At 41.8% G+C, this 18,053-nt stretch overlaps 1 protein-coding gene across 1 annotated transcript; it reads right to left on the bottom strand.

The window, feature by feature from the left end:
• Nucleotides 1–294: 294 nt before the first annotated feature.
• On the bottom strand, nucleotides 295–11,833 carry PDE6H (phosphodiesterase 6H). Its single transcript, XM_066361131.1, has 4 exons — nucleotides 11,715–11,833; nucleotides 6,888–7,061; nucleotides 5,478–5,518; nucleotides 295–793 (listed from the first exon to the last, which is right to left on the bottom strand). The coding sequence occupies exons 2-4, from the start codon at nucleotides 7,019–7,021 to the stop codon at nucleotides 717–719; spliced, it is 252 nt and encodes an 83-aa protein (XP_066217228.1). The 5' UTR covers nucleotides 7,022–7,061; nucleotides 11,715–11,833; the 3' UTR covers nucleotides 295–716.
• Nucleotides 11,834–18,053: the final 6,220 nt, after the last annotated feature.

Below are 18,053 nucleotides of genomic sequence, written 5' to 3' on the forward strand. Positions count from 1 at the left end.
GCTTGCATCGTCTGTCCTGACTTTCAGTCTCCAGTATTCCAACAGCTTAGAGCTGTGCAATTTAAAGCTGCAGAGGACATCAGGAACAACCTAGTGCAATGGCATTTAGACCCAGAAAGTACGTGCTTTACAAAGTTACAAAGAAGAATCAGAACTTGACTCTTAATCCTATGCTCTTTTGTATGCACTGTGCTAATTTCCTGTATGACTGCCTTCTGTGTTTAATTTTTTTTTTTTTTAGAACCAGGCACCAGATATTTGTATATAGCATTTAATACAACTTCATCATAAGAGTCAAAGTAAATATCTTTTTTATTAAATGAGAAAGGGAAAAGAGTGACATAAATGTTATTTTAAAAACCTACTACTAATCATAAAGAATGCCTAGCAAAATAGATTTAAGAGACTTAACAAATACACAAAAGTTGGAGAAATACTGATGACTTCTAACCAGTGGATGGGTAAAAGTGTGGCCAAGTTTAAAACACCCTAACAAAAGTCAATTCTCACCTACTCTTCTGAGCTAACCTATACTGGATGAGAGGGTTGGACACTAAGGGAACACTTAGCAATAACTTACTGGAAATGACTGTGTAAGCCAAAAAAACCATTTCTGAACAAGACTGAATTCCAAGACAGAATAGGGCAAAATCAATAGGACAAAAGTAATCAAAGTGACAGCAGGTGCTTTTGAAAGTGGCACAATGCCTCGTGCCTCAGATGATCCCAAACTGAGCAAGCTCATGTAATTCTAGGTGGCTGAATGCCTCCCAGGGGCAAATCACCGTGATATCTGCAAGAGAGAGAAGAAGAGTTTAGAAGCCAACCTCACCCCAGCAGAAACTCTTCTGCTCAAAAAGACATCCTTCAGGCAGAATACACCTCACTCCTCTTTCCCATTCTTTGTTTAGGTGACTGGAAGTTATCTAGAATAGCAGTAAAGCCCAGAGGATCAGACCAATTGCTTAATTAATCCTCTGTGGGCTCTGATGTTCCTAGAATAGGCCTTTCCAGGTATCTTTGTTGGTTCTATTCTGCAACTTCTTTGGGGAGGTGACCCAAAGCTTTTGATCGAGGCTACCCTGTGGGCGTGTATCTCACTGATCACCCATGACCTCCCCAAAGCACAACCACTAAGAGGGACCAGAAGTGAAATTCTAATCAGACCAGTGATTAAAATGAGAAATAGAAGTGCTTTAAATTCCTATGATCCCAAACCCATAGAATCTTTCCTTTACCAATCCAGATGGGTTCTTCAGGCTTCCTCGACTTATCCTTCAGCTCCTTTACATTTTTAAATGCCTACATTTAATTGCATATTGAGAAGTGATCTCAAGAGATCCTGTATCTAGTTCCTTATATCAGACAATAAGATATTGTCCCTGAGTGACAGCAAAGCTGGTTGATACCCAGAAAGGGTAAGCACCTAGCAAAATTTTCACAGTTGTAGAGATAAGACTAGAACCAGATCAACACCTCAGGCCTTCTTCTAGTATACTCCTCTTTCTAGTCTTCCAAATATGTTAAGAGACTGAAAGATACATTCCACAGTGGATTTGCTGGTCTTAAATATATCTGGCCAAAATACAGAAGCAATAGATTTAGGAAAATAACACATGAACTTTATAAAGTGGCTTAGAACATTTACTTAAGATTCCAGAAGTGATATTTGAAAGCAAAAAGCAAATACACTGAGAACTGCTTGGTAAGAACACTAATTACTATGAGTGCCAGCATTTACTGAAAGTGTTTTGGGCCCTGGCTGGCTGACTCAGTAGTAGAGTGTTAGCCCAGCGTGTGGAAGTCCGGGGTTTGATTTCTGGCCAGGGCACACAGGAGAAGCGCCAATCTGCTTCTCCATCCTACCCCCTCCCCTTCCTCTCTATCTCTCTCTTCCCCTCCTGCAGCTGAGGCTCCACTGTAGCAACATTGGCCCAGTTGCTAGAATAGCTCCAGTTGCAACAGGGCAGTGGCCCCAGATGGTCAGAGCATCGCCCCCTAGTGGGCATGCCAGGTGGATCCGGGTTGGTCGGGTGCATGCGGAAGTCTGTCTCTCTGCCTCCCCACTTCTCACTTCCGAAAAATATGAAAAAAAAAGTGTTTTGAATGAGTTGAAAACTTATGTTCACACAAAAACCTGCACAAACATGCTTATAAGAGCTTTATTCATAATTGTCAAAACTTGGAAGCAATCAGAATGTCCTTTAATAAGAAAAATAAACTGTATTACAACCATACTGTGAAGTATTATTCAGTGATAAAAAGAAATGAGCTATCAAGTCATGTAAAGACATGCATGAAAGAAGCTTAAATGAAAGACTATTGCTAACTGAAAGAAGCCTGGAAAAGCGATACGCTGTATGATTCTAACTAGATGAGAGTCCAGAAAAGGCAAAACTATAAGGACAGTAGTAAGATTTGTGGTGTTAGGAGTATATGGGAGTGGGGGATTATGAACAGATAGAGTACAGGGGACTTGGGGAACAGTGAAACTATTCTGTATGAACCTATAATAGTAGGTTTATGACATCATGCATTTTTTAAAACCGGTAGAACTGGACAACAACACAGAGAATAAACCCTGATGAAAGCTATGGACTTTGGTTAATAATAATGTGTCAATATTGATTCATCAATTGTAACAAATCTACCACACTATTGCAAGTTATTAATAATAAGGGGAACTGCGTAGAGGAGGAAGAAGGGGGCAGAGTGGGTATACAGAAACTTTGTATGGGGGGAGGAAGGGGGCAGAGTGGGTACAAAGAAACTGTATGGGGGAGAAAGGGGGCAGAGGGGGTATACAGAAACTGTATGGGGGAGGAAGGGGGCAGAGTGGGTACAAAGAAACTGTATGGGGGAGGAAGGGGGCAGAGGGGGTATACAGAAACTGTATGGGGAGGAAGGGGGCAGAGGGGTTATACAGGAACTCTGTATGGGGGAGGAAGGGGGCAGAGTGGGTACAAAGAAACTGTATGGGGGAGGAAGGGGCAGAGGGGTTATACAGGAACTCTGTATGGGGGAGGAAGGGGGCAGAGTGGGTATACAGAAACTCTGTATGGGGGAGGAAGGGGGCTGAGGTGGTATACAGAAACTTTGTATGGGGGGAGGAAGGGGGCAGACTGGGTACAAAGAAACTGTATGGGGGAGGAAGGGGCAGAGGGGTTATACAGGAACTCTGTATGGGGGAGGAAGGGGGCAGAGTGGGTATACAAAAACTCTGTATGGGGGAGGAAGGGGGCTAAGGTGGTATACAGAAACTCTGTATGGGGGAGGAAGGGGGCAGAGGGGGTATACAATAACTATGTATGGGGGAGGAAGGGGGCAGAGTGGGTATACAGGAACTCTATATAGAGGAGGAAGGGGGCAGAGTGGGTATACAGGAATTCTGTATGGGGGAGGAAGGGGGCAGAGGGGGTATACAGGAATTCTGTATGGGGGAGGAAGGGGGTAAAGGGGGTATACAGGAACTCTGTATGGGGGAGGAAGGGGGCAGAGGGGGTATACAGGAACTCTGTATGGGGGAGGAAGGGGGCAGAGGGGGTATACAGGAACTCTGTATGGGGGAGGAAGGGGGCAGAGGGGGTATACAGAAACTGTATGGGGAGGAAGGGGGAAGAGGGGGTATACAGGAATTCTGTATGGGGGAGGAAGGGGGTAAAGGGGGTATACAGGAACTCTGTATGGGGGAGGAAGGGGGCAGAGGGGGTATACAGGAATTCTGTATGGGGGAGGAAGGGGGCAGAGGGGGTATACAGGAATTCTGTATGGGGGAGGAAGGGGGTAAAGGGGGTATACAGGAACTCTGTATGGGGGAGGAAGGGGGCAGAGGGGGTATAGAGGAACTCTGTATGGGGGAGGAAGGGGGCAGAGGGGGTATACAGGAACTCTGTATGGGGGAGGAAGGGGGCAGAGGGGGTATACAGAAACTGTATGGGGAGGAAGGGGCAGAGGGGTTATACAGGAACTCTGTATGGGGGAGGAAGGGGGCAGAGTGGGTATACAGAAACTCTATGGGGGAGGAAGGGGGCAGAGGGGGTATACAATAACTCTGTATGGGGGAGGAAGGGGGCAGAGGGGGTATACAGAAACTTTGTATGGGGGGAGGAAGGGGGCAGACTGGGTACAAAGAAACTGTATGGGGGAGGAAGGGGCAGAGGGGTTATACAGGAACTCTGTATGGGGGAGGAAGGGGGCAGAGTGGGTATACAGGAACTCTATATAGAGGAGGAAGGGGGCAGAGTGGGTATACAGAAACTCTGTATGGGGGAGGAAGGGGGCAGAGGGGGTATACAATAACTATGTATGGGGGAGGAAGGGGGCAGAGTGGGTATACAGGAACTCTATATAGAGGAGGAAGGGGGCAGAGTGGGTATACAGAAACTGTATGGGGAGGAAGGGGGCAGAGGGGGTATACAGGAACTCTGTATGGGGGAGGAAGGGGGCTAAGGTGGTATACAGAAACATTGTATGGGGGAGGAAGGGGGCAGAGGGGGTATACAGAAACTCTGTATAGAGGAGGAAGGGGGCAGAGTGGGTATACAGGAATTCTGTATGGGGGAGGAAGGGGGCAGAGGGGGTATACAGAAACTCTGTATAGAGGAGGAAGGGGGCAGAGTGGGTATACAGGAATTCTGTATGGGGGAGGAAGGGGGTAGAGGGGGTATACAGGAACTCTGTATGGGGGAGGAAGGGGGCAGAGGGGGTATAGAGGAACTCTGTATGGGGGAGGAAGGGGGCAGAGGGGGTATACAGGAACTCTGTATGGGGGAGGAAGGGGGCAGAGGGGGTATACAGAAACTGTATGGGGAGGAAGGGGGAAGAGGAGGTATACAGAAACTCTGTACTTTTTACTTAATTTCTCTATAAACCTAGAACTTCTCTCAAAAATAAAGTCTATTTATTTTTAAAAGGAATGTGCAGTAATTTGCACTCATTATCCAATGAATAAAAATCCTAGGCAATGAAAAAATACCGTATTGCACACTTTCAGTGCATAGGAACCAGTCCTGGGTGCCAGAGTGTGTGCAAAAGGAGGAAGCAGGTTAGGGAGTGGTTGGCCTGGTAAAGTGGGAAGGCCTGCCAGGCCCACCCGGTTTCCAGTACCTCACTCCTGGCCTCAGATTGCCACTGAATTCCACTATGTTTCCATGTCTCTTCTGAAAAATAAAGACATTGGTCTAGACTGACTCTGAGAATCTTTCTTCCATGCAATTCCATAATTCACCATTATGTTCTCTCAAGAGTTATTGAACAAGAGTGTTCATTAAACACTGGACCTCACCTGATTTCTTCCAGAATGCTTGCCTCTCAGCACATACTTACTTACTTAGGTCAGACTGAAACCCAACATTTTTAGGTCTTCAAAGGATCTGCTGCCTTAAGTTTTTCTGGTAACTTTAAATTTAGGGCCTGAAGCAGATTATAAGATGAAACTTCAAGAATAATGTCCTCACTTAAGGCTTGGGGTGGCTCACCTGTCCCTAGCCCTTCCATGCCGGGAATGTCATCTCCAAACCTACGGAAAAAAAGAAAAGAGAAATTAGCTGAGATCAGGTAAAAGGCACCCGGAACAACTCACAGGGAGAGTTTCCTTACTCGGGGGAAGAAGAGGAGGTTTAAGCTTTTGTTTTTGAAAACCTCTTATGTTTGCAATGAATCCAGGTAAAGAAAACCCATCACTCAAGCAGGTTTCAAATAGTGTGTCCAGTGGGGAGATTTTTTCCCTCTGTAAAAATTTGAACTAAGACAATTGAAAACCAGAAAGAATTATCAGTAGGCAATTTAGTCAAGCTTCACTTTTAAAAATAAAAATTGGAATGAAAGCCTGACCAGGCAGTGGCGCAGTGGATAGAGCATCGGACTGGGGTGCTGAGGACCCAGGTTCAAGACCCTGAGGTCGCCAGCTTGAGTGCGGGCTCATCTGGTTTGAGCAAAAAGCTCATCAGCTTGGACCCAAGGTCACTGGCTCAAGCAAGGGGTTACTCAATCTGCTGTAGCCCCCCCTTGTCAAGGCACATATGAGAAAGCAATCAATGAACAACTAAGGTGTCACAACAAAAAACTAACGATTGATGCTTCTCATCTCTCTGCATCCTGCCTGTCCCTATCTATCCCTCTCTCTGACTCTCTCTCTGTCTCTATAAAAAAAAAAATTGAAATGAGAAAGCAATGTAAAAGGCATTAAAATAATTAACTCATTCATTTGTTTAGTTACTTAAAAGTATTTTATTAGGCATCTGCTATGTGCCAGGCACTGTGTTAGGCACAGGGAGTTATGGGAAAGACAAACCAATTTTCTCAGATGGACCTCAATCTCAAGGAACAAATGAAAATAAATACATGTAATATAAAATAGTACAAGTTGTTATAGCTGAATGTGCAAAATGCAAACATGTAATTAATAATAACATTTATCTAGGAGAGCCAGTAATGACTTCAAAAAGAAATTAATTTATGAGTGTGTGTGGAAAAATAAATAAGACATTGCCAAGGAGAGAAAGAGAAAACCAAAGAACTTAAGACATAAGCTTAAAACCATAAAAATAAACAGTGAGTTCTGGAAATGGCCAATGGTTCTGTATTCCAGATTAAAGCACGGAGTATATTGGTGAAAGAGTGGTCAAGAAGTCTGGAAGGTCAAGTCGGAGGGTACTCTGAAAGGCTCCATTTGACATGTTTTATTTGGCCTTGGACCTGGAAGCTGAGAAAGTATTCCAGGGCTAAAAACATGATTCAGCAAAGATTGTGGGTGAGAGGAAAACAGAAGATGGGGTGGAAATTTTTATTAAGTCTGTTTAATTTTGTGAGCATTAAATCTTAAAACCAAATTAGTCTTTTGGGAGAAAAGAAATAATAGAAAGTCTTCTTGTTCATCTTGGTCTTACCCTTTCACACCTTTCTTAGGAGGCTTGCTCTTGAATTGACGCGTTTGCCTCTGCTTGAACTTGGGGGGCCCTTTGCGTGGAGTAGTGGGACCCTGGTTTGAAGCTGGAGGAGCCAAAGTAGTGTTGTCACTCATTTTGATGGTCCTTGGGTGGCTGATGGTTCTCCTTCAGGCTCTTTAGACAGGGAGAGAGAAAAAGACTTTTCAAGGCATATGGACCATTGCATATTAGACCTATAATGTAAACTGGAAAAGTATTTTGTGTTGACACAATAAAGAAGTTATCTTTTAAAGAGATTTTAGAGAAAATATGGTATACATCAATGAAGACACACAATATAGTGGAATGCAAACTGACAACTGATAGATTTCAAAAAAATATCTAAGTAGATATGTTGTCCCAGGAAATCTGCCAGTAGCTTTCAACGTGGATTTATTAGAATGGTCTACCCCCTCTGCAATCAATAGTCCCACTACCAGTAAAAGGAGGACAATGAAATAAATGATATCTGCAGTCTTTACAGCACTGACGCATTATTAAAGCTTTACATATTTTTCCACTCAACTGCTCATAACCTGATTCTAAATGGTTTTTGGCATGTGTTTATGGCCTCTGCTCTTTATACTCTTTATTTTATTTAATCCTCACATGATCCAGAGACTTCTGTCCTAGTTCTGGGGGCTGAAAATGTAGTCGTCCGGACCAGGGTAGCTCTGAGTCAGGTATATGAACACCCATGAAAGTATGCAATACAGCCCACGCACGCACAAATAAGAAAGTCAATGCAGGGTAATTAAATAGTAAGTTTGTGATTTAACTTCATATCCAGACATAAGTTTCTTTAACTACACATTTCCCAGAAAGCTTCAACATTTTCTCCCATCCAAATCATGGACCTATCCAATATGGTTTTCCCTTACTTTCATTTTAGCTATAAAAATATACATCGTCATTCTTCAAGTACAAACCAAAGAACATGATTAATAAAAGTATACTTAAAAAAACAAATATGTTAAGCTAAATAATTTATTTTCTTTCTCCTTTCCTATCAAAAAAAAGTGGATAATATTTATCCTGGAAAGGAAGATTCTGAAAGTCTCCAAAGAACTTCCAAATAGCCTTAATCTCTCACCTTCAGCCAACCCTTTTCATCAGACAGTGCCTAGGAGCTTTGTTTTTATTGAATTCTTCATTTCACCAACCATAGATTTATGCTGATATCCTTAGCTTCAATTTTCCCTGACATTCTCTGGCTTGTTCTAGCCCTTTTTCTCTCTTTCTGCAACAATGCACATCCCCCAACTATTACCTTTATAACTTCATCAACATGTTCTCATTCCTTTATTTCTTTATTTATTTTATTCAGTGAGAGATAGGGAGGCAGAGATAGACTCCTGCATGTGGCCTGACTGGGATTCGCCTGGCAAGCCCACTAGGGGGTGATGCTTTGCCCATATGGGGCATTGCTCCATTGCTCAGCAACCAAGCTCTTCTTAGAGCCTGAGGTGGATGCCAAAGAGCCATCCTCAACAACTGGGGCCAACTCACTCCAATCGAGCCATGGCTGCAGGAGGAGAAGAGAGAGAGAGAAGCAAGAGGGGAAAGGGTAGAGAAGCAGATGGGTGCTTCTCCTGTGTGCCCTAACTGGAAATTGAAACCTGGGACATCCACATGCCAGGCCAACACTCTACCACTGAGCCAACCAGCCAGGGCTACACTTTCTTATTACTTTTAAAATTATGCTAAATTATTATTCTTATCTCCAAGATATTTTTCCTTTTTTTTTTTTAATTTTCCAAATTACAATTTTCATCCTCTCCTGCCAATTCTCAGCTTGTTCACTAGCAACACATTGACTAACTTGTGGAACCCAGGATGGTGAACCTGGCCACCCACCCAAGTCACCAGCTCATGCTATGGATTATTTTCTTACTCCCCCACTGGAATATGCTTTATGAGGCATTTTTTCAGTTTTTGTTGATTTCCATGGTCATGAAACCTACAGCAGCACCTTGCTCTTAGGAGGTGTGCCATATATATTTATCAAATGAGTAAATAAACACATGAAGAAATTGAACTAATACCTTGAATGTGAGAGCCCAACCATATGACCTCCATCAAACCATAGAGAAAGCATGAAGTGATTTTCCCCTTCCAGAGCCCACAGTGGCTTAAGAAAAGTGCTGACAGCTCTTCTGCTCACTGAATCCAATTCTTGTGCTTGGGCCCTCTGCTGCCCTGGTAAACAAGCAATGCTTGTGCCTCTCCAAAGTGTGGTTCAGATCATGGGAGTCGCTAGTGGCAGCCAAGGGCAGCATTATCTTCAGAGTGTGCCACAGTGACGGACACACCCAGTTCTGCCAAAGCCACAGGGAAAACTAGAGAATGTCTCGCGGATTGAGGTTTTTGAACTTCTCAATTCTTTCAAGGTAGTAAGAAAGCACAAACTTTCCTTTCTCTCATTTGGAAGGTTTCTTAGGGCTGGGATTGTCAGATTTAAAAAGTAAAAATACAGGATACTCAGTTAAATTAGAATTTCAGATAAATAACAAAGTTTTGTTTTTAGTATAACTATATCCCAAATATTTAATGGTACATACTTATACCAAAAAATAATTTGTTATTTATCAGAAATTTAAATCTGAGAATCTTCTATTTCATCAGGCAATTTTAACTAGGATCCTATTATGTTAGATCTAGAGTCTGTAATGTAAGGACCTAAGATAAAGTGAATTGATCAAGTTACTCTTTGGAGGACAATATATTATAGAAAGTATGTGCTTTAGAATCAAATAGACACAGTTTCAAATTCTGGCTATGTGCCCTTGAATAAGTTACATAACCTCTCTGGGCCTTCTTCCATCTATAAACTGAATAATACCTTTTTTTTTTTTTCAAGTTACGGGGAAAATTCGATGAGATAATGTAAATACAGTATTTGGTGAAAAGTGCCTAAAAAAAGGTAGTTAGGTAACAGAACTTTTGGGAGTCAAAGAAGCCATGCAAATACTTATGGCTGCTCTGCAGCTTTCCTTGGACTCCCCACGTATCTTTCCTTGGGCACCTGCTGAGAAGCCCTTGTCTTGCACCAGAAAAGGGACTGTCATCGGCTCTCACTGGGTGATCCTCTGTCTTTCAAAAGCCCCACCTGTTAACTTATTCCTGGTTTCTATCTTAGAAGGACTCCGCTTTCCTTGGATTCTCTTGACACCCTTAATATTAATGCCAAAGAGTTTAAAACTCACTACTTCCATCTTCCCCTGATTATACTTCCTTATTTTTTTCTTGTAAGTTTCTTTTGCATGTTGATACAGTTTTGAAGTTGCAACTCGAGGCTTGGACAGAGTTCATATCTAACTCTAAGTGTGAGGCATTATTTAACAGACTTCCCCTCAGAAAGAGCTACATCACATTTGCCTGGTTAATCCCGGGATCTTCATGGCCTTCAGGATTTGCACTGAGGATAAAAATTATTGTTATGTTTACAGTGTGTCTCGTGTACAATATTTTATTTTTAAGTACCTGGGACAGTCACACTCCTTGGAGTGTTTCTGTCAGAGATCTGCCCTTCAGTGCTTCCTTAGGACCTTTGGGAGGAGCAGAGCTAATAGGACCATTTCCTACCCGGGAAGTCAGTCCTGTCTGTACTGGTATCACCAAAGGCGAAACTTATTCTAAAATCCCAAGGGTACCCCGGAGCTGAGTAATCCTGAATCTAGCATCAGACTTGATTTTAGCTATAAGAGGAAGTTTCACATTTTTGCTTCTAAAATTATCAAGCAATTCATTCTTTTATGAGGCAGAATATTTTCCTGTTTGTTTGTTTTTTTTAAGCCATGTTGGCTCTTCCCCTTTTGAAGATTAAAAACTGTTCCTCTGCAGAAAGAAGTGAATGCAACCATGTAGTATTTAAAGGCATAACTGTGTGCGGAAGCGTGGCATTACTGCCCCCTTAGACTCGAGGCCCAGACACTGTAGGAAGCTACAGAGAATGATCCTCCACAAATCCCAGCCAAGAAAGAAGCAGTTTCAGGAGGCTCCTGGAGCAGCCCTTCCGATGCTGCTATTATCCCCCTAAAGTCAGGTTCCCCAGCAATTTTATTGTTGATGGCCTAAAAGAGAGGGTGGGGAAGCCGTAGGTACAGGAGCACTGTTTCCTCCTGTGGAACTGGGCCCTTAAATGTCACCCAGGGTCCTGCCGAGGCAGAGAGAATCAAATAATATGGTAGACCAAGGAAAGCCCAAACCAAAGCCATGAAAAAAACAAAAACAGAAGTCCAGCAAGTACCTAGCTTCACATTGAAACAAACAAACTCTTTAACCTCGGAGGGAGCCGGCTCGGCCCCCCACAGGGCACTGCGGTCAGCCATTCCCATGATGGCTCCGGCTCCGGCTCTTTCTCCTTACCCTCACACTCTCGTGTCAGTCTCCTGGTGCCTGAGCCAAATTCTCAAGCACATCCTGGGGGGTAAAGTCCTGTTTACTCTGTGGTCATTTAGTGCCCCACATCGCTCCTTTCCCAGAAAACTGTTTTCTATGGAGCCCCCCCCCCCAAAGGGGGAAAGAGGGTCCATTTCCAGTCCTCTCTAAATAAATTTAGTCATCAAGGTTCACAGCGACCTTGTAATAATCAAGTTTCACTTATTAGCCTATCACATGGCATCGTAAGGAAGTCTGGATGCATTTCCTTTATGTTTTCTTTCGTTTTCACTCCCAGCTCCGGTCCAGGCCTGCAGGTTCAGTGTGTTGTCTTCTTCCATTTCTTTGTTTCAGAACCGTATCAACCTCACCCCACCCCCTTTGATTGTATCCCATGCTTAAACTTACCAGAAGTTGAGAACTCGAGAACTCACAGAGCTGAATGTTGCTCCTGTAAACTGCTCCGTTGCCTTCTTCACAGTCACAGTAGATGAATCTACAGGATTTTTGCACCCGATTTATCTCTCCGTAATACCCTCATGCTGTCTAATTCCACCATCATCAGATTAGAGCACCAGCCCAGGTGCAAAGAAGTTGAAAAAGTGTGGGGTGAGACTGGGACAGGTTAAATAATTCTCTGGTCATTAGATACTCTTACAACACTGACTTGGGCTCTCTCTCTCTACTGTCAGTAAATATATAGCTATGGGATTCACAAACACACACACAGTGTTACAGCCAAGAGTGGATTTGCAGTTTGTTCAATTTCTTTTGTCCTTCTCTATTCCCACCTTTAGTCCTTGTTATCTTCCATGCGTTTCTTTTCCTGACATACACTCAAGCATGCACATATATAATTTCTGTCTCTCTCTGTCTCTCTCTGTCTCTCTCTGTCTCTCTCTGTCTCTCTCTCTCTCTCTCTCTCTCTCACACACACACACACACACACACACGACATAATTTTTATGAGACCTCAGATAACTAAAAAGAAGAGAGCCAACCACAGTGCCCCCTGCTGCAGTGGGAACGCCGATCGTGAGCAGTGACATTGAGAAATAGACACTACCTTTCCCTAATTGGTATCACATGCATTTCCTCAGAGGTACAGGACCACAGAGCATAAATGACATAAAAGTCAGTGATACTTGACAGAAAAAGAGCCCCAGTTGGTAGCTGGGAACTCTTCACTGATGACATCTATTTCAGAATTGATGCTGGATCTTCCATTCCCAAAGGCTTCAGAGTGTAGGTCTCAGGTTATAATCTAGTTTGGTGGGACACCTTGGTGGCTTCAGTTCTCCAATTGCATTAAGTCACTGGTATTAATTTATACATCACTTTATACAATTTTAAATGGCTCTAGTCCATGTGCTTTGAAATCATCAAGCTCTGAAAGATTTGTCATAGAGAAGTTAAATGATTTATGCAGGACTGCATATCAAGTTAGTGGTAGAGCTAGAAGCAAGGCCCGGGTCTGGGAACGCCTTTCTACTGAACAACAGTAAAACAGATGTGGACCAGGAAGCATATGTTTCTGGTCACTGTCACACCTTGCCAGTGAACTGTAGTGTACTTTCTCTAAATTGTTACATTTTAGATCATTGCACTCCATAGGTTATAGAGAAAGAAGATCAATTTATCCTTCTTAGACAGAGAAAGATTCTGAACCTGCAGCCCCAAGCAGATTACACGGGCAGTTAAACAGCTTACAGGCTTTATTTATGAGCCTTCCCCATGGTCCTTACCAAAATTGCAGGAGTTTTGAAGGCAGAGCCAACAGTGTTTTGTCCCTGGCTGGGTTTTTCCACATCTTCTCCGGTGTCCCCATTGCCATCTCTGCACACCAGGCATATGGACACTTAGATGCCTACCGGTCAGATCCTCACACTTTCTTCATTTTTGTGAGAATGAAAGTGAAGAACTGCAACTCATAAAGTTAGGGGAGAGCAATAATGCTGCTAAAATATCACTATTCAGAGTGTAACAGCGTCAGTACCACCTGAACATGTAGAAAAGCAGGCTGTCTGGCTCTTCTCCAGACTTACTGCCTCAGAATCTGCATTTTAGTAAAGTCCTCAGGTGATTTGTTTGCACATAATATTTGCAAAGTGTTATTCTAGACCCTTGTGAAGGCCTGCTTTTACCACATCTCTGCTATGTGAGGACGTTGCCACCGCTGGGAGTCTCATTTCCTCATATGTTAAATGAGTGATTCAGCATGACAGCATTCTCAATGGTTTTCGTCCCAAGATGCTGAGAGAGATAAACCACATTTATCAGTAACAGGATTTGTAACCCAGTGATTCTCAGTGGGGGGAGATTGTACCTTGCCACAACTCCTGTTCCTACAAGGAAGATCAGGAGAGTGGAGAGTGAGGGGTGACAGGTATATGAACAGGTCAAGTATTTCATTTGAAAAATGCTCCTAAAGTGAATAGTAAAGGGAGTTCTTTTTCTTCTTCTTCTTTTCTTCCCAAGTGAGAAGAGGAGAGACAGAGAGACAGACTCCCTCATGCATCCTGGTGACTCCCTCATGCACCCTGACCAGGATCCACCTGGCAACACTGTCTGGGCCCACGCTCTGTTCATCTGGGGCCATGCTCACAACCAAGCTATATTTTTTAGAATCTGAAGCTGAGGCTCCAGGAACCCTGGCCAATGCACTCAAACCAATTGAGCCGTGGCTGCAGGAAGGGAAGATAGTGAGAGAGAGAGAGAGAGAGAGAGAGAGAGAGAGAGAGAGAGAGAGAGAAGGGGGAGGGGATGGGATGGAGAAGCAGATGGTCACTTTTCCTTTGTACCCTGACTGGGAATTGAACCTGGGACCTCCACACCTTGGGTCGTTGCTCTGCCACTGAGCCAACTGGCCAGGGCCTAAAGAAAGTTCTTGAAACAGAAAGGAAATGAACAAAAGTATGTGATATAAGGGGAAGTATGAAAGTGGGAACTCAACCACCCTCAGCAGGGCTTGTGGAGAATGAAACATTGTTCAAACCACTGTGAAGTTCTAAAGATCTGGTCATCTTGTACCTTCAGGGAATATGTCCACTGTTGCTCAATCTGACACTACTTAGATGATTTTAGTAGGCTGGCCAGTCAGCAGTCACTACACACTGGACAGAGCTCTTCTGCCAAGTCATTCCACTGATTGTTGGCTGGCCTAGCAGATGGCTGACTTTTGGTCAGTTGTCTATCTCTGATCTTATCAACCAGGTGACGGGATCACATTGCTCTAAACAAGGTGATCAGTCAGCAAGGAATTTCTCTGGTTAAACTTTGGGTGTGCTGGATACTCTAAAATTTCACAGACATGAGAAACTTGCTGGGATAAGAGAGAGAGAGAGAGAAGAAAGAGAAATTGATAAATACAATGAAATAGGTGGATATTAAACACATTTTATTAAGTAAATAAATTGAGTCAAAGGTCTCTATACCATCTGCTTTTATTTTTGACATTCTAGAAAAGGCAAAATTATAGGATTGAAGAACAGATCAGCAGTGGTCAGGGGTTGACTATAAAGGGAAAATACAAAGGATTTTGAGGGATGATGGAACTATTTGGTATCTTGATTGTAATATGGAATATACAACTCGCACTTGTCAAAATTCATAGAATACTACACCACAGTGAGTTCTACTGTATATAAAACTAAAAACTAAATATAAAATGCTTTTTAAAAATAAATCTATATTTCATAACTCTATAATCTTTGGTTGGTTCTTGATTCCTTCTGACAGATGGGGAAATGCTATTAATTATATACAGGGAAAGAGTTAAAGGTCAGGTCCTAAGTAATTAGAAAGTGATTAAAATTTTAGCTGTCTTGTAAGCTGCTTACTCAAGTGCTAATCTCTAAGCTTTCCTTAGTGTTTCTTAAAATACCATCAAATGGAAAGATACATATCAAAGTCACATTTTCTCCACATTTGAAAGCTCCTAGACTGAGCCTCCAACTCTAACGCACAGTGGACTTCAGAGGGAAACACACAGAGGGTAGATAGACTGTAGAAGGCTAAACCTTGTCCCCCTTAATATGCTGCTGTGATCATGTATTATCCAGAACAGCAATGTTAATCTTGAAAAAATAATGTTAATTAAAAATACAATATTCTCTTTGAGAACATAGAGAGAAGGAAGTTGTACTTCCTAACTCATTTCATGAGAACAGTTTACCACCATGAAATTTTTTGTCCAGACAAAAACTGTAATGATATGGTACAGTATTCAAATTTGAAAGTTGCTATGAGAGTAGATCTTAAAAGTTCTTATCACAAGAAAAAAAACTTTGTAAGTAAAAATGGTGGCAGATGTTAACTAGACATTGTAGTGATCATCTTGCAATATATAAAAATATTGAATCATTATGTTGTACATCTTAAATTAGCATAATGTTATCTATTAATTATATATTGATTTAAAAAGAAAGAAAAAATTGATTGAAATATGCAAACAGCCTCCAGATACAAGTTTGAAGGGGAAATATTTGTTCTCATGTGTAAATAAATTCTAATATGTCCATTTAACATTTAAAAATAATAATAAAAGTAGTGCCTTTTATAATTGCTTTCAAGAAAATAAAATACTTAGGTGTAACTCTAACAAAACATGCATAAGATTTATATGATTAAAAACTACAAATGATGATTGAAGAAATCAAAGAAGACCTAAATAATTAAAAAACTAGACCATGTTTATTGATCAGAAGACTCAATATACCAAAGATGTCAATTCTTCTTAAACTGATCTATATATATTGCAATGCTTATAAAAATTCTACCAAAGTTTTCTGTAGCCATAAATAAGTTTTTTCTAAAATTTATATTTAGAAGCACATTCTATAGAATAGCCAAAGCAATTTTGAGAAAGAAAGATGATAAGGAACATTTTTTCTAATATTAAGGATTACTATGTAGGTACAACAGACAAGACAGTGTGGTATTGACATAGGGATAGACTCACAAGCAATGAAACAGAGCAGAGAACCTAAATTTAGACCCACACAAAATGCCCAACTAATTTTTGAGAAAGATGTAAAAGAAATCGACTGGCCAAGTGAGAGCCTATTCAACAACTGGCTCTGGAGACATCTAAACCTCACATCTTAGGCACCTAAAACTCCACTTCTAAATCTCACACTGTGTATAAAAACTAGCTCAAAATGTGTCAGACTTTTAGATAAAATGTGAAACTATATTCTTTTAGAGAAAAAAATAGAAGAAAATCTCAAGGCTTTGGACTAAGCAAAAGGATCTTAGACTTCCCAGTGAAAGCCTACTTTGTAATAGAAAAAAATGAATATATTTAACTTTACAAAATTTAAAACTTTTGCTCTCTGAAAACTTATGATAAGAGAACAAAAAGACAAATTACATACTGGAAGAAAATACTTGGCCTGACCTGTGGTGGCACAGTGGGTAAAAGCGTCGACCTGAAACGCTGAGGTCGCTGGTTTGAAACCCCAGGTTTCCCTAGTCAAGGCACATATGGGAGTTGATGCTTCCTGCTCCTCCCTCCCTTCTCTATCTGTCTCTGTCTCCTCTCTCTAAAATGAATAAATAGGCCCTGGCCGGTTGGCTCGGTGGTAGAGCGTCGGCCTGGCGTGCGGAAGTCCCAGGTTCGATTCCCGGCCAGGGCACACAGGAGAAGCGTCCATCTGCTTCTCCACTCCTCCCCCTCTCCTTCCTCTCTGTCTCTCTCTTCCCCTCCCACAGCCGAGGCTCCATTGGAGCAAAGGATGGCCCGGGCACTGGGGATGGCTCTTTGGCCTCTGCCCCAGGCGCTAGAGTGGCTCTGGTCATGACAGAGCGACCCCCCGGAGGGGCAGAGCATCGCCCCCTGGTGGGCGTGCCGGGTGGATCCTGGTTGGGCGCATGCGGGAGTCTGTCTGACTGCCTCCCCGTTTCCAGCTTCAGAAAAATACAAAAAAAATTAAAAAATTAAAAAAAAATAAAATGAATAAATAAAATTTAAAATAAATAAATAAAAAACAAAAATAAAACGCAGACTAGATCCAGCCAACAGTGGTGATGATTGCTTCTCACATTTAAAAAAAATATATATATATATATATATAAAGAAAATATCTGCAAATCACATATCCAATAGAGGATTTGCATTTAGAAATAAGCCTGTATGCCAAGGCTATGAAAGCTTGCATAATGCAGTTTAATGTCATATATATGAAAAGTAAAGTTAGTGCCAGTAAGCCTTGCAGACATACGACCACACTCATTCCCCAGGGCAACAATAACACCAGAGGAGAGAGATGGAGGAACAGGGGGAAATGAAGAATGTAGGCATTCCTGTCTAACTTAGCTACACTTGGAAGAGTTTTTCTCAAATTCTGGCACGATTCAGTTAAGACACTCCAAGGAATTCAAGGTATGTAAGACACAGCCCTTTCTTGTGCATTTTATATTTGGGTGAAGACATGAGTCTAATAATGACCATTCAATAATACAAAGCAGTGTTTACTAAAGTGCTAAATTATGTTTAACTCTTTAGTAAACAATGCACATTCTAGGTTCAGAAAAGAAAAATTGTATTGAATCAGTAGAGGAAAGATTCAAAGGAGGAAGTAATATTTGAGATGTATGCAGGCTGACTGTGAGTACTTAGATGAAACCAACACTTATTTTTCAGTTTATTATTTAGTTATTTTTATCTTTTAAAATCAAACATATTAGGGTGACATTGGTTAATAATTACATGTTTCAGCTGTACAATATTATAATACATCATCTGTA

Source organism: Saccopteryx leptura, chromosome 1 (genome assembly GCF_036850995.1).
Source record: "Saccopteryx leptura isolate mSacLep1 chromosome 1, mSacLep1_pri_phased_curated, whole genome shotgun sequence".
NCBI classification, from domain to species: domain Eukaryota; kingdom Metazoa; phylum Chordata; class Mammalia; order Chiroptera; family Emballonuridae; genus Saccopteryx; species Saccopteryx leptura.

Excerpts from the sequence above, each read along its gene's own strand:
- PDE6H (XM_066361131.1), bottom strand. The coding sequence starts at position 7,021 with ATGAGTGACAACACTACTTTGGCTCCTCCAGCTTCAAACCAGGGTCCC. Across the intron at positions 5,519-6,887 it reads CCTAAGAAAGGTGTGAAAGG|GTTTGGAGATGACATTCCCG; the intron begins GTAAGACCAAGA and ends TTTTTTCCGTAG. Across the intron at positions 794-5,477 it reads CATGGAAGGGCTAGGGACAG|ATATCACGGTGATTTGCCCC; the intron begins GTGAGCCACCCC and ends TCTCTCTTGCAG.